The 26,434-nt window shown below is 36.3% G+C and overlaps 1 protein-coding gene across 2 annotated transcripts; it reads right to left on the bottom strand.

Annotated features, from left to right (window-relative positions):
* Positions 1-2,038: 2,038 nt before the first annotated feature.
* Positions 2,039-25,065, bottom strand: LOC123552206 (uncharacterized). 2 transcript variants are annotated; one of them, XM_045341686.2, is made up of 9 exons: positions 23,986-25,065; positions 19,859-19,990; positions 19,707-19,723; positions 17,781-17,802; positions 17,261-17,397; positions 16,637-16,661; positions 13,835-13,963; positions 2,907-3,137; positions 2,039-2,628 (listed from the first exon to the last, which is right to left on the bottom strand). In XM_045341686.2, exons 1-9 carry the CDS (start codon positions 24,788-24,790, stop codon positions 2,045-2,047), a joined length of 2,082 nt encoding a protein of 693 aa, XP_045197621.2. In that variant the 5' UTR covers positions 24,791-25,065; the 3' UTR covers positions 2,039-2,044. The 2 variants fall into 2 exon arrangements, with proteins under 2 accessions (XP_045197621.2, XP_045197622.2); XM_045341687.2 differs by having other exon boundaries at positions 13,835-13,960.
* Between the last annotated feature and the right edge of the window lie 1,369 nt (positions 25,066-26,434).

Here is a 26,434-nt window from a genome sequence, read left to right as displayed (position 1 = left end):
TGTGTTTACAACAAATTGTTAAAAAGTATTGATATTTTTCCACAAATGATGCTTGTTATCAACTTTAATCTGTACAAAAAAGCGAATGATTGATATGTTTTATTTGTACTGCATTGTAACTGAGAGAATTATTCTTGATTTTTGAGGAAAATTAGACTCGCATGCGACCAGTCTTGTTATCTTAACTGTTTGTGCAAAGTTATATGAATAAAACACTCGAAATTGACAAGAAAGTTTTAGGACGTCCAAGTAACAATTGTGAACTCTAGTGTTAAATTAGCTTTTCTATGACTTGACTTTTTACCATTTTACCACATATGACCAAGTTCTGAACCCGACGTCGATGATATACCGACAAACGTTCTGAATTAAGTTCCATATAGGTAAAATAGAAATAAGAAATGGTTATCATGTATTTTTATATTTTGCGTCTCTAAGCCTGTGCAGTTTATATATGTTATGACAATGATAACAAAAACTGAAACAGCCGCTCTTAAACAAAAAAAAAACAACATCACAAAATTGGACACACAAAGGTCCAATACTAAAACAAATGGAACTGTACAAAAGACTAGGAATACTGATAAACAATATACAATAAAAGTTGATTGTCCAGTGGTCAAAACTGATATGCATTCATGCGTTTATTAATATGAGACGAAAATGTATGTCAAAATTAGTTTTAAAATTAGAATTATGACGTACGATAAATGTCTACTGAAATGCAAAATCGATGGAATTAAATCATTGATGACATACCTGACGTGACTTGTTGACATACTAGGTGGCAAAATTAATTTGGGTAAGATTAGTTCATTAATATAGTAAAAACGCTACAATTTTTACAGCAAATTAAATGCACTTCATACATACATTCATTAGATACTTCTAATAAATTATAGAGGAAGAACTCTTTGAGACTTGTTTTTCGTTCTAATCCTACCAATCAACAGTATTTGTAAATATAACTAGAGCTGCCACAGGAGCGACGAATTATAACCCAACAATACGGCCTTGTCACAGAAGTAAGCCAATGTCAAAGTCTAACCTCAAAATCGATAGGGGCATCTGCAGGTCATGATCAACCTCCCTATTAAGTTTTGCGATCTTAGGCCCAAGCGTTCTCACGTTATCGTCCGGAAACGGTTTAACTTTTCCAGGTCACTGTGACATTGACCTTTGACCTATTGACCTCAAAATCAATAGAGGTTATTTGCTGGTCATGATCAACCTCCCTATCAACTTTTATGATCCTAGGCCCAAGCGTTCTTAAGTTATCATCCGGAGACCGTTTCATTGTTCCGGATCACTGTGACATTGACCCTTGACCTACTGACCTCAAAGTCGAACCTGACCTGTATTTTATGATGTTACACCCGTGTACCAAACTTTATGATCCTAGGCCAAAAAAAACCCAGACAAATATCAAACAGGGAATGCCACGTACCAAAATCGCAGCCTCCCCAAAACGAAACCTACAACACACAGACGTGCACACCACAAACACACACACACATACATGTGCACACACACAAAGCCAACATACGAGGACAAAACGAACAAACAAAGGAACACAGTGGGGCACCGCCTTGGAACGGTCAGTGGCAAAAACACCACTGGGGAGCTTAAACCGGTTTATGGTGCGCACCCAACCTCACTCTGTAAATAAAAGTAATCCCCTCCAGGTGAATCTCTAACACACGTAATGAAAACAAAAAGGCATGGCATGTAAAACACAAAAATGCTCGTGTATAAATATATAAAAAGCAAACCTTTAGAACCAAAAACGTATGTACTCAATGCCTTTTCAGAAGACAGAGCAACAAGAGAAACACCCTTAAGGGCCCGACGAAACAAAGCATTCTCAAGTTATCATCCGGAAATCGTTTAACTGTTCCGCGTCATTGTGACCTTGACCTCTGACCTACTAACCTCAAAGTTGAACTTGACCTATGTTTTATGATGTTACACCTGTGTACCAAATTTATGATCCTTTGGCACAAGCGTTCTCAAGTTAATATAGTAATTTTGTCACTTCTATATTCTAACATTTCGAGCTGGAAGACGAGGGTTTTCGTGCCTTAGTTTCAGGGAAAAGTTCCATTCTGTTCTGCGAAAAGCACTTGGCAAGATGTAGTCTTAGTGACTCGGGGTCCAAGTTGAGAGAGGAGACATCAACTCCATTCAATATGGCAGTTGCAAATGCTATTGCATACAATCCACAGTCATTTGCGTTTGTCTGTTTCTGTGTCTTGGGCATTATTATATTCACATTTTCTAAATTTGTCAGACGACGTATAACATTAAACGTGTCCTCACTAATGGCGCTGTAAAAGCTGTCATAAACGGCAACTGTTCCAGTTTTTAGTCCAATTGAAGAAATAACAACCCAGTGGTTTTTATCTGCGTTATAGATTTGAATAAATGCTTGGGAATGTGCGTGAAACTGTTTTATTTCAAACAGAAGTACATTGCAAAGACCATTGACACCGGGAAACTGACTTTTAAGAAGAGTCTGGGCAGCATTCATTTCAATGTCAGAAAGCCAGGTCAATTCAACCTTATTGTCAGAGTTTTCTTCTTCTTGTACTTCTTTCTCCAATGTACTTTCCAGGCTTATATTCTGTCCTATAAAATACAGTTTTTAAATTCCATTTAACCAACACTTGTTGCTATTGACAATGAACCCTTTTCATTTATTCATGTAACTGTGGTTTCTTATAAGCTGTGATGAATATAGTGTATCTAAGTATCGTTGATTTATGCATTTTCAGAAAGAATGACATGACAACATGAGTTTCTTTTTTTTCTATATGAATACCTATCATTTTCGTAAAAATAAAGAATTATTGTTTTATTAGTTATAGAACCTAAAAATCTGTGAAAATATAATTCAGATTCATTACCTTTGTCCTTCTCTTCAACTGATGTTTTAGCTCCTACAGGGTTTTCCTCTGTTTTCCATTTAGCAGCAGCCTTGGCACCTTCTACAGACTTTGACACTTTTAGTTTAGCAGTTTGAGTAGTTGGCTTGGCTTTTGGCGGTGTTGTTGCAGATGCAGCCTGGGGTGGATTTTCTGCTTCCTCGATCTCTAATACCTTCTCCAGGAGAACCTGAGCAGTAATTTTTGTATCACCTGAATAATTATACAGTAGTCATTGTCTCTGTCATACTCAAGCACTGCACTACAATTTAATTATTGACTGTGTAACATTCACTTTGTCTGTAATCAAGATGGTTTTCTTCCAGAGTATTTGTTAGAAAAGGTATCTGTCAGAGAAATATACTTTGAAATCAACAGCCTTTCAAGGGTGAGGATTATGTCACAGCATACAAATTCATTAGCTTATTAAAATCTAGAAATGTCAGTTTGTGATAACAAAGATGTTTGTGATAAATATGTGTAGGAAAGACAACAACCATTCCTGAAAATAAAACTTTTGACTTTAAAATTTGTTCAATTTTGTGATAGCACTGTTTGTCACTTAATATAAGAATAATACTTCCCCTCTTTCACAGAAGTAAATACCGACCATGTTACAACTGATACATGGATTTCATTGATTACTGAAGTAGATGGTGGAAGTTGCAAAACGCAGGAAGGTCTTGGGGACCTCCAATTTTGAATTTTTATTTTTCCGGCCAGAAAAGTAGCAAGGGTTTCAGACCACTATAGTTGGGCTGGATTTTGGACAAAATTCCTGACCCCTTCTCTTTATGAAATCCTTGCTGATATTTATAAAGGCAGCCACATAATAACCTGCTAAACACTTTTGTTTGAGTTGCACCTATCTCTGTATATCTGACAGTAGTTTTATCTTGGAAATGGAACTGTATTTGGGGCTTTAAAATGCAAACTCTTGACTAGAATAGTGACCATAGGTAACAAGTGTCCCCTTAAAATATTACTTAGCTCATAAGACTGAGGTTCAAAATAAATACATAGTCTAAACTCTACAAATTTTACCACTGTCAAAATGTCCATACATATATCAATACTCCTTGGGATATACCTTCTTAAAGTTTTAATCAATTCTGCTAAGAAAAAATAAGGCGGTCACCACAAAACTCAGAAAAATAGGAAATACAAAATGAAGTCATTTATATGTTTACTGGTACGTAATAACATAGCATTGTTTCCTGTTGCCAATATAATGGAATAAATAAAATGCATTTTGTTTCAGAAACATGTATATCCAGACAATATGACATTGTATCACTTATAAGTTCTCTTTTTAAATTTCCTCAGACTTTTTATGAAATGTGTATTAAGTTATATCATTTCCAATTGCCATCTTCACTCAAATTCCATTAAGCATTTAAATATATATATATAAATGTATGAACAATTAAATGGCATTCATATGAATTTGAATCCATACTTCAAGGCAACTGGACTGAATTTTATCATCTTGTTATGCAGCAGACATTTGAAGGAAAATCCTTGTTGCACCTAAGGGGCTCTGCCCTCTGACATCACTTGTAAAGCATTTGAGGATAAATAAAATGATTGTGGAATTGTATTAAAGAAATGATTATTTAATCCTAATAGCTCAACAAAACTGTTTTTTTATGATAAAATGTTTTACTGATAAAGGCTAAATCTGAGGGTTGAATTCCTTCATGTGGTTACAGCAAATACGTTACTTGAAAGAATTTCTTTCTTTCCTTCGGGTGCCCAGCTCATTACCAGAGCCACATTTTGCATAATGTATTTCAGTAGATTTGGAGGACATGATAATAAGTAATTTGTAGGAAATGTACTAGTATTATGTACATACAGACAGACTGACGCTACATTATCCCAATCTCTTACTGGAAAAGGAAAACTAGATGTGTGTCCATAGGACACTGATGCCCCAAATTTCCCGTCACTGTACATGGTTTCATTTTTAGTGACATATGCAACATTTAAGCAATTTATAAGTATTTTAAGTAAATCAAGGGACATAACCCTGGTCTGGCTGAATGAAATTCCAACAGAACACCAGGTGCACAACTTCAAATCCTATAAAAACAATTCTCAAATATTTTATGACACTAAGTCAAATACATTTTGAGATACATGGAACACAAACTTTTATGCCCTTAATATGAATTCTGAAATAAGTCAAAGGCCATAACTCTGGTTTTGCAGAGTGAAATTCAAAACAAAACTCAGGTGAACAAATTCACATGCTGAATGATATTCCTAGAAGGTTTCATGTCTCCATGTGTATTGTCCACTAAGTCAAGGACAATCACTGTAGTCTTGCTGAGTGACATTCCAAAAGAACACCAGGTGCACAGCATCACATGCTATATATCAATTCTCTTAATGTTTTATGACTATTAATCAAATGAGATATATGTCAAATGAGACATATGTTATACAAAATGGTATGCCCTTTATGCATATTTTTGACCAAATAAAGAGCTGTAACTCCCAAACAAAATCCCGGGGGCACAGAAGTTTCAGCGCACAGGCCGAGTTAATGATGAGTCCAGGCAGCCTCGCAGAAGGGTGACCATGCCTGCGTAGGATGCGCGGATCGTTACAGATCATCTCAGCGACAGCGACATGCTAAGCGAGTGCGGCCAATAGAACGCATGCAAGACCCGTAAGTCGACAAACAGTCGCCAGGCGGCTCCGCGAACAGGGAATAAAAGCTAGGCCGCCATTCAGGGGATTTTTTCTGACACCGCGTCACCGACAACAGCGGGAGCGACGGGCCCGTCGGCACCAGCGTAAGACACGGGCTGAGCGGCCAAATGTCCTGTTCACGGGCGAGAGTTGGTTTAACTTGTACGACAACGACGGAAGGATGCGAGTGTACAGACGTTGAGGTGAAAGATTGAACGACGCGTGTGTGTTTCAACGAGACCAGTATGGCGGTGGTTCCGTGATAGTATGGTTGGAGTGTCGTTACACACCAAGACTGACTTGATAGTTGTTCGCGGGAACCTTAATGCAGCTAGGTACCAACAGGACATTTTGGTCTCTGTCGCAATTACGCAACTACGAACCGGTGGACGTGGCATGCAATTGTATTGCTCGTACGACACAGATATCGCTGCAACAACAGAACGTGCGGCAGCTGCCTTTGTCGCCTAGGCCAACGGATTTCAATGCACCTGTGGGACGATCTGAACAGGCGAGCACGGAGTCGACCCGCACACCCTCGCAATCTACGTGAAATGGAGCATGCCCTTGTGCAGAAATGGAAGAATATTCCCCAATGGGTTATCCGGAACTACGAGTTGTTGATGAGGCAGAGGTGTGTGCATGTTGCGAGAGCCACGGGAGGACACATGAAGTATTAATTACTGGAACGTACAAACTGTTCTTTGATTCAGTGACTTTTCACATTGTTAAAATTTTGCGTTATGCCATTTTGAGAATTCTGATTTTACAGTAATATTTTTATCAGTTAAGTTTTATACCTATATGTTTATCAATTGGGATTAAATTACGCGGAAGTAAGTCTAATGTGTTAAATTATTTATATTCAAAATCTGAATGAAACGAATCAAACTACATGGCATTAAATCTGAATGAAACGAATCAAACTACACGGCATTAAATGTGCGGGTTAGAAATGGACCTAAGTGTATTCCTATAAATTTCCATTATCAGAGGTAAAATACTTCTTGAGACGTACGAAACAAACTTTTAAGCCCTTTTTGTGCATGTTTATTTTTTACTTAGTCAAGGGCTATATCTCATGTCTGACTTTATAAATTCCCAATTAAAACACCATGTTCACAACTACCCGTGCTGAATGATAATTATATATATCTGGGTCAAATGATTTTTGAGATAAGCGCAACACAATTTCGGAAGGATATTCTGAAGGATGGACAGATGGACAAGACGTAGTTCCCCATACCTGCATTTTTGGGGGCACAATAAATATCAGGGCAACTGAGATTTAAGCAAACGTCATGCACACAGGATTTTCAAAAACATGCAAAAACAGAACACACAAGAAGAGATATAGATTTGCAAAACCAAGAGGTTACAAACAGAATCAAAACACTCTCAAACATAAAATCCTTTACTGTGTCAGAATAATTTGTATATCCGATATATTGATAACGTAACACATAAGCACATTAGCACATATAGTGCTTGACTCCCTTTTCATGTTGTCGTTGCTATAATTATTGTTGAACTGCTGTAAATAATAGGATTTGGGTCATTTGTGGCTGATTTGGGTTCATTATGTGGATAGCTGGATCCCAGCATCACACATTATGTCATATACAGAAGTTAAAGGGAACCAGATATTTGATAGAGCAAGTACTCGTTGTTATGTTTACATTTGGACCAATCAGAAACAAGTTCTAAAAATAGCGCGTCTGCTGAGATATAAATAGGTAGATAGATGACAGAGAGGGCATTTGTGTCTGAAAGGGCGGATGGACCGTAATTTAACAGAGAGGGCATTCGGTATCCAGCGGTTGAAGAAGACACATCGAGGATTCAACTAATAATTTATCCCAGTACCTTGATAAGGAGACTATTGCAGTTACCCTGTCAGGGCGGATAAATTATTAAAAGAAGACTTTGGAAGTTCATAGACTAAAGAAGAGTAGCAGAATTTCGATAAGGTTTCGGGCTATAGGGCCAGCGCATAGGAGTTTTACCTTGAAGGTAATTGAATGCTATAGACGATAGCAAATATAGGCTTGTGTAAACCACCAGAGCACAAAAGCCCAGTAATGAGATAAGAAACTAGAGAAAACAAGCCAATTCGATGAATTGGTATCCCCCGCGGAATGGGTTTGTGGTGAGGAATGGCAAAGAAATATATCCGGCAAAAAGTTAAGGATGTTAACATATACATTAGAACTTAAAAGAACAGATGTCCTTAAGAGAGCACAATGAAGTAAGAAATCTGGAACATGGTTGGTGACGGGGGGTTGGAGTAACAACTTCACATGTTGATAAATATTCATATTAAAAAACAAGAGGGCCAAGATGGCCCTATGTCGCTCACCCGAGAAACACATCATAATACACCATAACAGTGTAAACATAGACCTAGGAAAAAAATATTCTGACTAAGTATCATTAAAATTGGAGCAAACACAAGTATTTTTTTTTTATTTAACCTAGTGACCTATATTCTAACTTGACCTAGATTTTATCAAGGCAATCATTCTGACCAAATTTCATGAAGATCAATTGAAAAATACAGCCTCTATCACATACACAAGGTTTTCCTTTGATTTGACCTAGTGACCTAGTTTTTGACCCCAGATGACCCATATTCAACCTTGACCTAGATTTCATCAAGGCAATCATTCTGACCAAATTTCATGAAGATCAATTGAAAAATACAGCCTCTATTGCATACACAAGGTTTTTCTTTGATTTAACCTAGTGACCTAGTTTTTGATCACAGATGACCAATAACCAAATTCAACCTAGATTTTATCAAGGCAATAATTCTGACCAAATTTCAAAAAGATCAATTGAAAAATACAGCCTCTATCGCATACACAAGGTTTTTCTTTGATTTGACCTAGTGACCTAATTTTTCACCCAAGATGACCCATATTCAAATTTGACCAAGATTTTATCAAGGCAATCATTCTGACTGAATTTCATGAAGATCAATTGAAAAATATAGCCTCTATCGCATACACAAGGTTTTTCTTTGACTTGACCTAGTGACCTAGTTTTTGACCCCAGATAACCCGTTTTCGAACTCGGCTTAGATTTCATCAAGGTTATCATTCTGACCAAAATTCATGAAGATTAATTGAAAAATACAGCCTCTATCGTATACACAAGGTTTTTCTTTGATTTGACCTAGTGACCTAGTTTTTGACCCCAGATGACCCATTTTCGAATTCTGCCTAAATGTCATCAAGGTAATCATTCTGACCAAAATTCATGAAGATCAATTGAAAAATACAGCCTCTATCGCATACACAAGGTTTTTCTTTGATTTGACCTAGTGACCTAGTTTTTGACCCCAGATGACCCATTTTCGAACTCGGCCTAGATTTCATCAAGGTAATCATTCTGACCAGATTTCATGAAGATCAGTTGAAAAATACAGCCTCTATCGCATACACAAGCTAAATGTTGACGGACAGACAGACGACAGACAGACGCCAGACATCGAGTGATCAGAAAAACTCACCTGAGCATTGCTCAGGTGAGCTAAAAAAAAGAATGAAAAAAAAAACTGGGAGGAAGGGTGTGACCTGGTGAGGGTACAAAACTTCACATGTTGATAATAAATATTGATGGAAAATAAAAACAAGAGGGTCATGATGACCCTGGATCGCTCACCTGAATAATATGAGCTACATGTTTCAAAGATCAAACTGATGATAAAATATTAAGAAAGTCAGTAGATCTAGGTCACAATCATGGTCAATGAAATCCAGTTTTACGATTGGTGTGCAAAACTGTGTATGTCATCAAAATTTCAAGGCTGTATCTTAAAAAACAAGAAAGTAGGTCAGTAGGTCAAGGTCACAGTCAAGTGACATCATATTACTTGGGTCATCAGGTAATTATAATTAAACAGTCTTGGAAATAGGATCAAATGATTTTTAAGTATTTTTTCCTATATAACTCACATAATAACTAAGTGACCCCAGGGCAGGGCCTCTTTTAACCCAAGGGGCATAATTTGAATAAATTTGGTAGAGGACTACTAGACAATGCATCATACCAAATATCAAAAGCATAGGTCATATGGTTTCAGACAAGAAGGTTTTTAAAGTTTTTTCCTATATAAGTCTATATAAAATTTGGGACCCACAGGGCAGGATCTCTTTTCAAACCAGGGGTACAATTTTGACAATTTTGGTTAAGGACCATAAGACAATGCTACAGACCAAATATCAAAGGTCTAAGTGTTGTGGTTTCAGATAAGAAGATTTTTAAACTTTTTTTCCTATATAAGTCTATGTAAAACTTGGGACCCCCGGGGTGGGGCCATATTTGACCCTAGAGGGATAATTTGAACAATCTTGGTAGAGGACCACTAGATGGTGCTACATACCAAATATCAAAGCCCTAGGCCGTGTGGTTTTGTACAAGAAGATTTTCAAAGTTTTCCCTATATAAGTCTATATAAACCATGTGACCCCCGGTGCGGGGCCATATTTGACCCTAAGGATATAATTTGAACAATTTTGGTAGAGGACCACTAGATGATGCTACACACCAGATATCAAAGCCCTAGGCCCTGTGGTTTTGGACAAGATTTTTAAAGTTTTTCCTTTCGGTTGCCATGGCAACCAGAGTTCTGCATGGAATTCAATTCTTTGAATAATTCTGAAAGGGGGCCACCCAAGGATCATTCCTGTGAAGTTTGGTGTAATTCTGCCCAGTGGTTTTCAACAAGAAGATTTTTTTAGAAAATATTGACGGACGCACGACGCTCGGCGGACATTGAGCAATCACAATAGCTCACCATGAGCCTTTGGCTCAGGTGAGCTAAAAATGAAAACAAATGTGCTATAATAATAATCCCATATTGTATCTGATGATAATATAATAAGCTACCTTGTGTAAACCACCAGAGCACAGAAGCCCAATAATGAGATAAGAAACTAGAGAAAACAAGGAATGCAGAATGGGTTTGTGGTGAGGAATGGCAAAGAAATATATCCGGCAACAAGAGTGCCAGAATGTCACAATATACTCCCGTCGCAGTAAATTTCTTTACACTAGCGCTTGTATTTGCAAATGGAATTTTAATTTTGTGGTTGTTTACAATGTTTTTTTTTTTAGTAATTATTGTAATTCTTTTGTTTTTCTAAGTCCACAAAGAAACTCCTTACCAGGTAGACATACCTTAAAATACATCTAAAATTTGAAAGTAACATCTATGATGTACCACAGAAAAGTGGTCTTGGTTTTTCCCTACGGTCAATTATAAAAAAGTTACAATGTAAGTTATTTATAGTAACAACTAAGGGAAGTTAATCTAAAAAAAAAAAAAAAAATAAAAAAAAAATGTGTAAGTCCACACAAAAATCCTTACCAGGTAGAGATAGGTCAAAATACACCTCAAAATTGGATGTAACATGCATGTTGTACTACAGAAAAGTGGTCTCGATTTTTCCCTACAACTAGTAATGAAAAAGTTACAATATAAGCTATATATAGTAACAACAAAGGGAAGTAATTCTAAAGGGACTGCGCATGACACTCCGTTTCATGATGGTGTATAACTGAGCCAAGTTACATCAAAATCCCTCCATGCATGAAGAAGAAATGCTCCGGACAAAGTCATTCTTGTATCTGTCTTTTGGCCTCTAAGTGTGACTTTGACCTTAGACCTAGGGACCTGGTTCTTGCGCATGACACTCCGTCTCGTGGTGGTGAACATTTATGCCTAGTTATATCAAAATCCCTCCATGCATGAAGAAGATATGCTCCGGACAAAGTTTTATTTCTTGTATCCTTTGACCTCTAGGTGTGACCTTGACCTTAGACCTAGGGACCTGGTTCTTGCGCAAGACACTCCGTCTCATGATGGTGAACAATTGTGCCAAGTTACATCAAAATCCCTCCATGCATGAAGAAGATATGCTCCGGACAGTCATTCTTGAATTTGACTTTTGACCTCTAAGTGTGACCTTGACCTTAGACCTAGGGACCTGGTTCTTGCGCAAGACACTCCATCTTATGATGGTGAACAATTGTGCCAAGTTTCATCAAAATCCCTCCATGCATGAAGAAGATATGCTCCGGACAAAGTCTGTGGACGCCTCCCGCCCGCCAGGGGTGTTCCCATAATACATCCCGTTTTTTCAAACGGGCGTATAAAAAGTTAAGGATGTTAACATATACATTAGAACTTAAAAGAACAGATGTCCTTAAGAGAGCAAAATGAAGTAAGAAATCTGGAACGTGGGTGGTGACAGGGGTGGAGTTACAACTTCACATGTTGATAAACGGAAGGTTTGAAAAATAAAATTAAAAAAGGGGTGTGACCGAGTGAGGGTACAAAACTTCACATGCTGATAATAAATATTGATGGAAAATAAAAAATGAAAAAAAAAAAACATTGTTGGGGGTGCATGATCGGGGTGGTGGGGCTGACTGGGTGGAGGAGCGAGGTGGGGGAAAGGTACAACTGAATGTTGATAAATATTCATTGAAAGTTGAAGTTCCCGTCAGACAATGTCTTTGAATCAACAACATACGAGTCCTATAGCATAGATGTTCGGCCTCTGTCCTCTCAACTCTATGATTGCCCTGACTCCTGGATGCTCAGCGCCTATATGCTATCATATGTAGCTTCAACTACCATATAGGTATCCCCGATGCCTTGGCTGTACTTCGCCAATAATGCTGAACCGTCTATAAGCTGAAACTCTCCTATTATCTCAGTAGATTAACAAACTCTGGGTCTCTGTCTCCGCTTCCCGATGCTCAGCCTATTTCTGCTATAGTCTATAGCATTCAACTACCCTTAAGGTAAAACTCCTATGCGCTGGCCCTATCGCTCGAAACCTTGTTGAAATTCTGCAACTCTTCTTTAGTCGATGAACTTCAAACGTCTTCTTTTTAATAATTTATCCGCCCTGATAGGGTAACTGCAATAGTCTCCATATCAAGGTACTGGGATAAATTATTAGTTGAATCCTTGATATGTCTTCTTCCACCGCTGGATACCGAATGCCTTCTCTGTCATCCATCTACCTATTTATACTCCAGCAGACGTGCTATTTTTAGAACTTGTTTCTGATTGGTCCAAATTTAAACATAACGTTTTACAACGAGTACTTGCTCTATCAAATATCTGGTTCACTTTAACTTTTGTATATGACATAATGTGTGATGCTGGGATCCAGCTATTCACATAATGAACCCAAATAAGCCACAAATGACCCTAATTCTATTATTTACAGCAATTTGACAATAATAATAGCAACGATTACATGAAAAGGGAGTCAAGCACTATCTGTGCTTATGTGTCACGTTATCAATATATCAAATATACAAATTATTCTGACAGACGGACGCACGCACAGACGACGGACGAAGGGTGATCACAAAAGCTCATCTTGTCACTATGTGACAGGTGAGCTAAAAAAATGGGAAAAATTGTGTTTTAAATAATTAAAGGGCAATCACTCTAAAGTTACTAAAGAGATCCTGGCGAAATTGTGTGTGCACTACCACATTATGGTGATCTAAATTCAGTTTAAGTTTCATAGTTCAAATATGTCACAAGTTATGAAGCAGAAATTGCCATATTTATAGTACCCTATATAGTTAACACTAGGAACTACTAAGGGCCATAACTCTGGTGTTACTTTGGCAATCTGGGCCGCATTTCCCTATAGTTGTGAACATGTATATGAAGTTTTATTTATATATTCTAAACCACTTCCTATATATAGATATGGCTCCGGACGGACGGACGGAAAGACGGACGGACAACGCCAAAACTATATTCCTCCGCCTTTGGCGGGGGGAGGATAAATGATGATGTTTAAAAAATCTAGCGTCAAGAAATCAACTGTATACACTGAGCAAAATTTCTAACCACATGAGATTTTTTTTATAATTTCAAAATGTAAAAAGAACATTCAGCATAATCAGTATCACACATTTTACTAAATAACATTCATTGCTAGAAAATAAAACGTTCTAGAAAATAATTGTGAAGTTAAGTCATATCAGTCTGGTGAACAACACAGCCTTCCTAAAGTAAAATTAACAATAAAATGACTGATATGGTATTTAAAATAATTTTCAATTCTTCCTTTGAAAGCTGGTATTATGAAGTTTGCTATTAACATTTTAAAAATCCAAGTTCTGGTTACAAATTCTGCCGAGTGTAATAACTTACAGACGTATCTTACCATTTTGCCTAAGTATTTGCTCAATAGCCTTCTTGATGATCCTAGGCTGGTACCCCATTTCCAACACACTTTGTGCGGCATCAGAGAGCAGTATTCTTTCTATTTCCTGTGCTGGTAACTGGTTCCCTGCTTTCGTTACAAAGAACAAAGAACAGAAATAGAAGACATCCACCCCTATATACGTAATACCTGTACTTTGGTTTTACAAAGCACCAACACAGTATAAGTTATATAGCACTAAAGAGGGCTATAATATTTGCTGTCACATCTCATCACATTGAAATAAGAATATGAAATATGGAATCATAACTTTTATATCTGCCGGACTAACAGAGGTACATCAAAACCTTAGAGTCACCTGTGGTGCAAGGGTAAGACAGTGGTTCCAATTCTTATCATATACACATTATCCCAGAACCATATGTATTTTTTTCTTCCATGTACATATATATAATTATATCACTTTGATTTGCTTGTACAAAGTAATATTACATTTCACATATGCTTCGATAAAAAAACACCAACAAACTCGTCCATTTATCATACTCATTTTCATTATTTCTCAAGTGAAACTAATTTGAAACTAGATGCCCACGGGCAACATGTCAAGCCCGCCCTTTGACCCCTAACTGTTACCTTGACCTAGATAGAGTCTGTCTCATTGAGTTAAACAATTATGCCAAATATAAACAAGATTCCTCAATGCATGTCAAAGTTATGGGCCGGACAAGATCTGACATGACCTTTGACCTCCAACTGTGATCTTGACTTTTGAGATAGGAACCTGGGGTTTGAGCATGACACTCCGTCTCACTGAGGTTAACATTCTAGCCAAATATAAACAAGATTTCTCAATGCATGTCAAAGTTATGGGCCACACAAGAGCTGACATGACCTTTGACCTCCAACAGTGACCTTGACCTTTGAGAAAGGAACCTGGGGTTTGCGCATGACACTGAATGAGACGGATTATCATGTGCAAACCCCAGGTTCCAATCTCAAAGGTCAAGGTCACAGTTAGGGGTCAAAGGTAATTTTAGAGCTTGTCCAGGCCATAACTTTGGTAAGTATGGAGCAATCTTTTTTTCCTTGGCGTAAATGTTCACCTCTATGAGATGGAGTGTCGTGCGCAAACCTTGTGTCCCTATCTCAAAGGTCAAGGTCACATTTGGGGTCAAAGGTAATTTTAGAGCTTGTCTGAGCTGTAACTTTGCCATGCATAAAGCAATCTATTTTTTATTTTGGCATAAATGTTTGCCTCAATGAGACAGAGTGTCACGTGCAACTCCCAGACCCCTACCTCAAAAGTCAAGGTCATACTTAGAGGTCAAAGGTCAAAACGTGGTGCAGTTGTCCTTATCCGGGCCACTGGCGCCAGACAGGAAAGAAAATGCCTCTGTACATATTATACCATATCCTTAGGTATTCTATAAGAACCATGGTCATGAAGGGGAAAATATACTAACTCGTTTCAATCGTACATTTCTCAACTTAAACGCGCAGTTCGGTGAATGGGTACCTAGTATATTGTAATATTGTAATAATATATCTTCCATCGTGCATCAGTCACATTGTCTCAATGTTCCATACTGCTGAGATAACAACATATTTCATGCTTTCATCAACATTACAGAAAAAACTTGCGTGACCTTCCCTAATGAACATCCAGTCTAGAGGTCACGGCAGTGTGCACATGTTTGGTGAAATGTAAACAAACAAAAACAGAATTTTAAAAAAATCACAATTTTACACTAAAACTTGAAATGATGAATGAAATTCGTCTTGTATATGATCTTTAATTTGAAATCGTACATTGGTCTGCATCTGTTCTGTTTATTTTATTCATTTTGCACATTTATGCTGCATTTTCACATTTTTGAGCGAACACGTGTAGTAAAATGATGACTGACACATATTTTAACAACAGCCAATCAGAATGGTTTTGTAATCTAGAATGGAACTTCACCAGGGAAGGTCAAGCAAGTTTTTTGTGAAACGTTGAAATAACTATAAACTACGCGTTGTTTTTCTAAGATAAGATGTATTGAAGAAATGTGACTGGGACACAATGGAAGATAAATTACCACTTGTTTGATATTCATAGTAAACATTTACCGAACTGCGTGTTTTAGGTATAAAATGCGCGATTGAAATGGGTTAGTATATTTTCCCCTTCATGACCATGGTTCTTATAGAATACCTAGGGGTAAGGTATAACATGTACAGAGGCATTTTCTTTCTGTTCTGGTGCCAGTGATCCGGGCTGTAGCTCAGCCATGTATTGAGGGTTTCTTAAATAACTTGGCACAATTGTTTGCCTCGATGAGAAAGTCTGTCAGGCATTTGTACTTGAAAGGTCAAGGTCACACTTAGGGGTCAAAGGTCAAAAGTTAATGCAGTTTCTCTTGTCTCGACTGTAACTTAGCCATGGATGGAGATGTTCTTAAATAACTTGGCAGAAATGTTTGCTGCAATCAGTTCTTTTAATAGTATCATAAATGTTAGTTCTTTTGACAGCTGGTGGGCTCGACATGTTGCCCGTTGGCATCTAGTCTTAGTTTGTTTTGATTATAGGTTGAATATTGATTTTTGCAAACCTTGTAGTCATGTTCTCTACCTACCAAGCTGAGGGCATGTTTTAAAGTACAATGTATTGTACACTGAATAGCATGTTTAACTACTTTTATAACAGGATTAATTTGATTAAGTTACAGTTTTAAGCAGCAAAATAGGCAAGTCTTTTCTTTTCTCCTTAACAAACACGTATATCTATCTAAATATCTGGCAATCTCTCTCACTTACCAATGGACTTAGATTGTGCTTCATTCTGAAATAAAAGTCATAAAACTTTTCGTAATATCTTGTGTTTTAAATTAAATGGTAAAGCTTGTAAGTCAGTGTAACTTAAAATCAACCAATGTATTCTAAATAATTATGAGCTCTTTAATGTATGAACAGTTTTATTTTCAATCTTAATTCTGCACTGTTGAAATTACTGACAATGTAGGACTTCAGCAGGTGTAATGCTTCAAGCATCTACATCAAATACAAATGAAATATCATCAATGTAAAAATGTTCATCTGAGGACTTCTTTACCATTAATAAATATAAATGTAGCTATTATACAAGTGCACAACACATTTAAACACTGAATTTTACTGAGAAAACTATATAAATATATTCAGATTCCTAAACATGCAGAAGCCTTATTTATGACCATACTTGATGTAAAAAAGTCAACAATGTGGCTTGGGTTTCGAGTGTTTCTTCATTCTTAATGGTTAAAAAACACCGTATGACATAAAACAAATAACAGTTTGATACTTATGCCTATCTAAGAAAAACATTAATGCTGAATCAATTGGCCAAGGAAAATATCTTTAAAACAACTTTTCATGAAAACAGCTGCAAGACAAACAACTTACATCTTGGGAGTACTGAACAGCAAGTTGGACGAGGCTGACAAACTCCTTCCCTTTCTTAATTTTCACAAACACACAGTTACGGGACCAACGAGCATGCTCTATCCATGGATTGTCATCTTTCGTCCACTGGCGAATACCTTTTCAACACAAAACAAGTTCTGACTCAAAAATGTATATCTTGCTACTAGTAATTGTACTGCTATGACATTTTTCCAATCAGATTTCTTAAGAATAATATCATTTTGACTTCAATTTAATTGCAGTTGCTTGTTATAACACGACTTCGAAAGGGAAATGAAATCATCCTATCTGGTCATTTGGTTAGTTAGATGAATTCCTGCTTGTCGAAATGCTAGAGAAACAGAGACTTAGTCTTTTTTTCCTGGGCATCTGCAGCAAGTAACAAGAAACTTACATAAAAATTATGACAGACAAGTACTATTATTTGAATTAGCACTTTTAATTCCTTTTTCCATTAGAAATGCCCTTTCAAACATCTGTGGTACTGAAAGCTACTTACCTATCCCACAGTAAAAGCACCTCCCTTACAGAAGAAAAAGGCCTGCTGCGTACTCTTGCTGTGTACATACAGCGTATATGATGCGTACATGATGTGTACTAAAATCAAGGGCTTTAAATAGTACGCAGGATATAAACCGCACATACACCGATAGTACGTTTGTAGTACACTTTTGACATGCAAATGAGCTCTGCCGCGTACTACTTGCTGCGTACATGCTGTGGACTACATAGTACACAGGATGTACGCTGGAGGAATTTAGTATGCGAGAAATAGTACACAGCATGTACGCAGCACATACACTTTTCACATGCAAATGAGCCTGCGGTGTACTACCCCTGCGGCGTACATGCTGTGTACTCTTGCGGCGTACATGCTGTGTACTACTGCGGCGTACATGCTGTGTACTCCTGCGGCGTACATGTGGTGTACTCCTGGCCAGAGTCCTGCGGCGTACATGCTGTGTACTCCTGCTGCATACATGCTGTGTACTCCTGTGGCGAAACTGCTGTGATAATGTATATTCCTTACCCCACCAACTTTCGTATGCAAATGCTGATCATTTGGACAGAAAAAAACCAGAAAAAAGATGTGACATGCATCAATAAGTATTTACCCTTACCAAAATAATGTAGATTGATGTTATCAAATAAATTAGTATGCTTTTCTTCATCCACTTTTCAATGAAATAAATCAATTTTTGTACCATGTAATTTGGTAAACATTTGAAGAAAATGGCGTAACTGCATCAAGGGGAAACAACTTTAATGCAACTAAATATAAGTGTTGTGATTTATTATAGACAATGTGTGCGTAGTATGTATTTATTTTGATTAAAATCCATCTGAGAACAATCTAGGACTGGAATTATATAAGCATTTATACACTTTTACGTCCGTAAAAAGTAGCGCACCAAAAAATTTTGGATTGATTTTTTCCAATGGGGCGAGCGCAATTAGCCAAAAACGTTATGCAAATATACGAGCGGCAAATCCGATGAACAACTTTTTAATTTGGTGAGGCCTTAATGAGTTAACATAATGAGCATTAAAGCCTTTATAAAACATGATAGAATGGTGTTTTGCTTAAGAGTATTCAAATAACAGTGAGAGCTATTAATTCTTCTCATTCGGGCGCTGTTGAGGCATTATCTTGGTAATTATTTCATGTATTACAAAATGTAATGCAACAAAGTTCAAATAAGGCTTTTCAATTATCCAAGTTAGAAAGCTCCAGGATTAATTCAAAATGAAAAAGAATATATTTTTACACTGCATGCAAGGTGCAGCTCAGAAATCACCAAGATGTAAGCTTCACAAATGAACATTGCAAATAGTTTGGCAAATTTTCATTGTTCAGAATACCAGTAATCTGAACTACTCTATGCTATTAAGATAAAAGTTACTCGGAAATCAAGTTCTTGCTTCCAAGAAAAAAAAAAAATGTACAAATCCTTCCTGCATGAAGTGTACTTCAGACTTTTACCTAAAAAAATTCAAAGTATAAACACCAAAAGAAAATTAACAAGTCCCTCCCGCATATATGAAGTTTACTTCAGACTTTAACTTATAAAAAAAGACAAAGTATAAATGCCAAAAGAAATTGTACAAGTCTTTTCCGCGTATATGAAGTGTACTGCACAAATTTCAAAGTATCTGCGGTGTACATGCAGTGTACTATTTTCTTGTACAAGTCCCTCCTGCGTACATGCAGTGTACTCCTTAAATTTTCAGAGTCTGTGCTGCGTACTTGAAGTGTACTAGTGACCTCCTGCGTACATGCTGTGTACTCGTCGAAATAGTACGCGGCATGTATGCAGCATGCGGTGTATGCAAAATGTACTCCTCTGGCGTACTACTGTGTTCGCGGCATATACACAGCAAATACGCAGCATGTACGCCACAGAGGCTTGCTTCTGTAAGGGCTGACACAGTCACCGAAACCTGAAAGAAAGAAAATTATTGCCTTGATAAACTTTGGGGAACCATTAACACTATTATTAAAAAGCCAACTGAAAGATTTTGAAATTGACTATATCTGTTCTAAAGAAGCCAACTGAAGATTATGTGAAGGCTAACCTGCATAAAAGAAACCAGTTTCAGCGAGTTCCTGTGGTGTATGACTTGCTGTATCAGGCCATCCACTGTAGCTACCTTCTCTAGCTGTCTTAGTAGCATATTGGGTGTGTTTGGGTATGGCAGTGTTTATACCTGTCAGAAAAAAAGACAATCTTGTCAAAGTATCTTATACTTTATTTAAAACAGTTATCACAGGCAGACCAAGAGCAGAGTTGCCCTAATTCAAGAGTCTGACATACATTTTGAGTGACCTTACAATAAAGGCCTAAATTTTAGGAAAATATTTCTGTGACTGTAATGCATCTGAACATTTGAAAAAAGGCAAAAAATCTGGGCATCAGAGAGGCCAAATATTCATGCTTGAACATTTGTTATCCTTAGGACGGCCAGCACATATTTATGCAACCTCGCCAGGTATATGTATGTTTTTGACAACACAGAAAATGACGTCACTTGACCTTCAGCTATTTCCGGAAGTAAATAAAATGAAAGATGAAAAACCTAAACTTGAAAACGAAAGCCGCATTTTGATTCGTAGATAGTCAGGGGTCACGCGCAGGGGTCACCCTGTCTAAATGTATGCGCGTGGACTTTTTTTTTTTTTTTTTTTTTGCTATTGGGGAGCCAATTTTCAGCACTTTATCACGAATTGAAATTACCTGGGCTTTAGTACAGCATGTCAGCTTTTAATCTATTAAAAAGTATTTGAGCTCTGGATAAACACAAATCCCACAGGGGTCCGTAACGGACCAAGGGTACATTGATAATTTCGGAACTTCATCAAATCGCTCAAATTGTCATTTTTGATGTTGTCTGAGAGTGTCAGTATATGCCTCAGATGTAAGATATAACCATATTTGAGAGCTGCAAACCTAGACATTTCAGAAATATTTTCAAAATAAGTTTCGTGTAATAAATGTTCTTTCTACGGAAGCGTGAAAGGGCCATCAGACGCTAATACGTTTTAGTACGTTAAGGCTGCGGAAAGGATATGCAGCTATAGTTGACATGTCGCTTAGCAAATCTTTGAGAATATAGTTGTTTGAATACTTTACAGGAACATACCCAAGACCTTAAGTACTAGCAAACTTGCCCCGTGACCCCAAATCCTGAACCCATAAAAATCTAAAAAAAAAATCATCTAAATGGACAAGAAACATTTCTGGTGAGACACCATTTTTTGCTGGTGCTTAAATTTATTTGATGAGTTTTGTTAATAAATTTATCGAAAATCTTCATGTAATATGATAAAATTCGATGGATATTTGACGTCTTGAAATTTGAACATCATCAAATCGTAGAAAGAAAGTTTTGTTTTAAATGAAACTTGCACAGCTTATAAAATAAATGCATTATTCTAAAACCTGATTGTCAATTTACTGATGGATGCTTGAATTCCTGAAAAGGGACCACATTAAGGGGCCACACTTCTGGACAGTTCAGTGCCTTTAAAAACTCACCATTTTCAAAGAAATGTTACGTATCTTCGTTTTGATGCATTTGCAACAATGTTTCTTTATGATGATGATGATGATGATGATATCATGATGATGATGAATCCATCAGTGGTTTAGTCTAAAAACGTTCTTTAAGCCCCAGTGTTTATCATCAACTTGTCTGACACAATTTACCAATCATTTCTACATCTGAAATTTTCGTTTATTATATATTTTCATGCCGACTTAAGGATGTACGAGCGTTTTTTTTCAGGATATCCGCCATTTTGAAAAATGTTTCTTCGAATATTGATTTCTAACAAAAGTTTTGCCAAAAATTAATGCTAAATAATTAAAATATGGCTTATATTATGTACCATTTAACCAAATAGATTCTACTTTTTGCAAAAAAAAAAAAAATTCACCCTTATTTTTGGCTGGCATTTGCCTAAAATTGATGTAAGATTTACAATGGGGTAAGGGTAGGTGATTTCAAATATCTATTAAAGTAGATCAGGTTTGGTTTTGATATTTTTCTGACTGATACATATAATGATATTGCTATCATTGAAATAAAATTTTCAAGATAGCACTTTATATTATCTAGAAAATATAAATTAAATCAAAACGAACAAAAAATATCAAAATTCACCAGTTTTTAGCATTTTTTTCTTAATAAATCTCTTAGATGCACGGTGACCCCAACTTTTTTCTTTCCATTTTGAAGCATGTTTGTGTGTCATTAAAGCTCCAAAATATTTTGAAAATCTTTACGTCAGAATTTTTTTTGTAGTTCTAAAAACGTTTTTTCCATTGAAAATAAAGTGGGTTGGGTAATTATATCAACATGTAAATATGAAAGAGATTTGTTAATGACATTTATGCTTATATAATACTGACATCACCTTGTATTCATATTAACCTGTAAGACCTGAAATCCTTTTAATATAAAGTGGGATATTATATGTTTTATAAAGTACCACCATTTTTTCAACTTTACAAAATTTCAGAAATGCTTAAACAGTGGGTGAAGAAAATGCCCTATAAAATTAAAACGAGTTCAGTGACCTGTATTTTTTCTTCTCTTGTTTGTCTTGGAAACTAATGTTCTTCAAGCACACAGAGTATGAAACAATTCCTAACGTTAGAAAAAATTCGCTCCTACATCCTTAAAATAAAACTTATCATATCCTATCTTAAAATAAACGAGAAATTTTAGAATATTTCAGGATCGCCGTGTCACAAATGAAGCTGTTGAAAAGCCAAAGTAAAAATCTTTGTATTTTATACTTTTTCATAACAACCAATTACTTATTAATTTAACGCCGTTTTCATGTTAAAAATATAAATATAACTACTACCATCAATTTCATATATGTACGTTAATGTAAAAAGACTAAGGAATTAAAGATATTGCAGAACACGTAAAACTTCCCAAATATACCGTTTAAAAATATTTTGTATAATTATTATATAAGTATTACCTCAACATTTACTTTCATGTAATAATCATAATGAATAATAGAAATCTAGTACATGTTTTTAATAACTACCACGAAATATATTTCTAAAAACAGACTGCGGCTTCCGTACTTTTCCGCCATTCTCCATAGAAAACTGATTGTTCCCGAATAGGGATGTACGGTCACTATTTTTTTGGTACGGGGATTAGAAACAACCCTTTTTTGGTTTAAAGGGGGATAACTTCTTGAGACTATTTGATGTTCGGGACACTCACTGTACGGGACAATGCGTTTAAACATGTATTGGACCAAGATTTTTGATAAAGATGTTATTCGTTTACTAGCCTGGCTCCCTGGCTGCATAGTTATTTTTTTATATAAATACTGGAAACATTTTACAAGAAAATTTTAAGCCTCTTAAATAGCACAATTTTATCTGATGGCTGAACCATAAAAAATGTCAATGTAGAAACAACCTGCTGGAGTTACTTCCCTCTTAGTGAAGAAAACTGATATATGTAAACATAGGGACGGCAGCCAGTCTATTCGTTTACCAACAATTGTGGGGTATAAAAAGAGAATTATAAACCAAAAAATTAAGCTCTAACAATTGTTTGCAAACAAACAACATCTTCACCGACATTGTAGTTACCCGTTGTGTCCCGCACCAACATTAAATCGTCCCTATTGGATTTACGCACTTATTAGTGTACTATATACTGACTAAAGGTTAGGGTTAAGTTTAACATAGGTTTAATAGTGTGCATTCAATGCATACACTCAATGCAGTCCCGTTCTGTCTCGTATTTAGAATATTATCAAAAAGTTGTCCCCTTTGAAAAACAATTCCATTTGTAATGAAACGAAAACAAACATTTTTTCAATTTTCCTGAAAACGATGTTTAACCTAATTATTCAAAATTTCAGCACTCAGGCATTGCTGCAAAATTTTAATGTATCAAAACAAAGATATGCAACATTTCTTTGCAAATGGTGAGATTTTAAAGGCGCTACACTGTCCAGAAGTGTGACCCCTTAATTAATCTGTTAATGTGGTCCCTTTCCCGGAATTCAAGCATCCATCAGTTCATTGACAATCAGTTTTTATAATATTATACCTATTTTATAAGCTGTTCAATTTTTATATAAAACAACTCTTTCTTTCTATGATGTTCATATTTCAAGATGTCAAATATTCATCGAATTTTTAAAGCCACTGTTTTCTTACCAAGAGGATTTGCTTCATTAGTTCTATTTTGATGTGTTGGGGCTAGAATTCGTACTCTTTCTGGTGCCCAGTCATTGTTAACATCTTCATTCTGTCCAGATCTTTCTCTTGGTTCTGGTATGTCCATTATAGCCATCAAGGCTCTGCTGAATGGACCAAAGTACTGGACTGGTACATTAACTTCTTCATTCTTCCTGAGGAACTTGCAGTTTGGATTGATTCTCTCATGAATTTTCATTGGGATATCATCTGCCACCCAGTTATATCTTCGAACTCCGCAGCAGTAACAGACAACACCATCACCATCGGAGGCATAATAGAATCCGGCTTCTGCTAGCTTGATGAGATATGGTTTGTTTTCCTTTGGATAGCTTCTAAGTGTGCAGAAACGCAGAAGTTCATATCTCATAGAGACATGTGGTGTTGGAGGTGTTCCATTTGCAATTTGCTCAATTATTGACAAAAGTGGTTCAAACTGTGGAACAAATGCAACTGAAAGGTCAACCTTAGGTACTGGCAATTCATTCAAAGGTAACCAAGTATAATTTCGTACTGCTATTATTCTTTCAAACTGTTCATTAGTTCTATTTTCATGTGCTGGGGCTGGACTTTGTACTCTTTCTGGAGTCCAGTCATTGTTAACATCTTCACTCTGTTCTGATCTTTCTCTTGGTACTAGTATGTCCATGATATCCACCAAGTATTTGTTGAATGGACTAAAGTACTGGACTGGTACACTGACTTCTTCATTTTTATTTTTCTTTAGGAGCTTAAAGTTTGGATTAATACTCTGGTGGATTTTCATATTGGCATATCTTCTGCCACCAAGTTATAATGAATCGTACTCCAGAACAGTAACAGACGACACCAGCATAATAAAATCCCTCTCCTGCTAGTCTTTTTGTTACGCGTGGTGTTGGAGGAGTACCATTTGCATTTTGATCAATTATTGTATGAATTAAGCGGCTCAAACTGAGGAACCACAGTGACGTTTACTTTGTATACGGCCAATTCATCCAATTCAATTCATTACCAGTGTCTTTTCGGCTTTTATCATGTACCAGTACGGTAACCGTAACATGACCTGAAAAATACATAGGGAAGTACAAACTTGAATTACTGGGTCGAAATTAATTCTGAACATGTTTCTGCAGATATAAAGTTAAATTTAGCATGTCTCCATGCCACGATCGGTCCAGGAGCATAAAGAATTGTGGCATTATAAGATTTGGGGATCGGAGGTTCTCTCCGTGACATTATGACAATCTACAAGAGAAATGATGCATTAGACAAAAAAATCTAAGCAGATCAAATTTGATATGTATACATCAGTTCTAGTCTGGTTAATTTGAGTACAGGTAGGGATAGCAGTTCGAGGTCGTCCCCATGAAAATAATAGAAAAGTGATCTATCTATGTTACTCGCAATACATGATAACACACATATATCTATATAACAATACTAAACCTATTTGGGTTTCTCATATTTCTAGATGTTTGTAATATTGGTTTACGCATAGATATAGAAGGCAGAAACTTTCCTCTTTCTGTCAGTAGCTTTATCATCATATTTCACCTTGTGAAAGTTTGTGGGCTTTTACCATTTTTGTTGATGTCACAATTTCCCCAGGGTTTTTCATGATTTGATCTTGATATGTTTTTTTAATAAATGACCCATCTGCAGTAGTTATGCATGCTTTTTCTATTCATTTTGGTAAAAACGTGTGGTTTGAAGGAGGTAAAGTACCCAGTGACAGAAGCCTACAATAAAGTTTTAGAGGAATTGTCTGTTTAAGGTATAGATCCAGGTTTCGGAGAAAAAAGTTCGAACGTCTTCAAATCATAGAAAGAAAGCATTGTTTTACATGAAAATTTAACAGCATATAAAACATTTATATTATTCTACAAAACCATTGTCAATTTACTGATATATGTATTGAATTCCGGAAAGGGACTGCATGAAGGGGCCACACTTCTGGACAGTTCAGCGGCTTTAAAATCTCACCATTTTTTAAAAGATGTTACATGTCTTTGTTTTGATGCATTTGCAACATCGTGCGAGTGTTTAAACTTTACATAACTAGGTAAAACATCGTTTTTGACAATTGTTTACATTTATTTCTTTACAAATGGCATTCTTATTTAAAGGGGGACAACTCATTAAGAATATTTTAAGTATCCAACTCTGTGGGACAGAACAGTAAAACATGTATTGGACAGATAAGTTGTTTGTAAAGATGCTGTTCATATACTAAAAAAATCTGTTGTTTTGTGATATACTGCTAAACCTTAATATACAACAAAATGTTGGATTTTGTTAAATTGCACTTTCACGTGCTTAATTGTTGGAGATTATTTTGAACCTCCAGTTTTAAGATACCGACTATAGCTGAAAAAATAGCACACCACCAAAATGGTGTGTTTTAAGCCATTTCAGACAAAACAATGTA

The sequence above is a fragment of the Mercenaria mercenaria genome, chromosome 4, assembly GCF_021730395.1.
Source record: "Mercenaria mercenaria strain notata chromosome 4, MADL_Memer_1, whole genome shotgun sequence".
NCBI lineage: Eukaryota > Metazoa > Mollusca > Bivalvia > Venerida > Veneridae > Mercenaria > Mercenaria mercenaria.
Note: the sequence above shows the minus strand (reverse complement) of the source record. Positions and strands in the feature narration are given on the sequence as shown.

Coding starts and splice junctions, on each gene's coding strand:
- LOC123552206 (XM_045341686.2), bottom strand. CDS start 24,790: ATGAAAATCCACCAGAGTATTAATCCAAACTTTAAGCTCCTAAAGAAA. Junction 19,991..23,985: donor TAATGAAGCAAATCCTCTTG/GTAAGAAAACAG, acceptor TTTTTCTGACAG/GTATAAACACTGCCATACCC. Junction 2,629..2,906: donor AGTTGAAGAGAAGGACAAAG/GTAATGAATCTG, acceptor TGTATTTTATAG/GACAGAATATAAGCCTGGAA.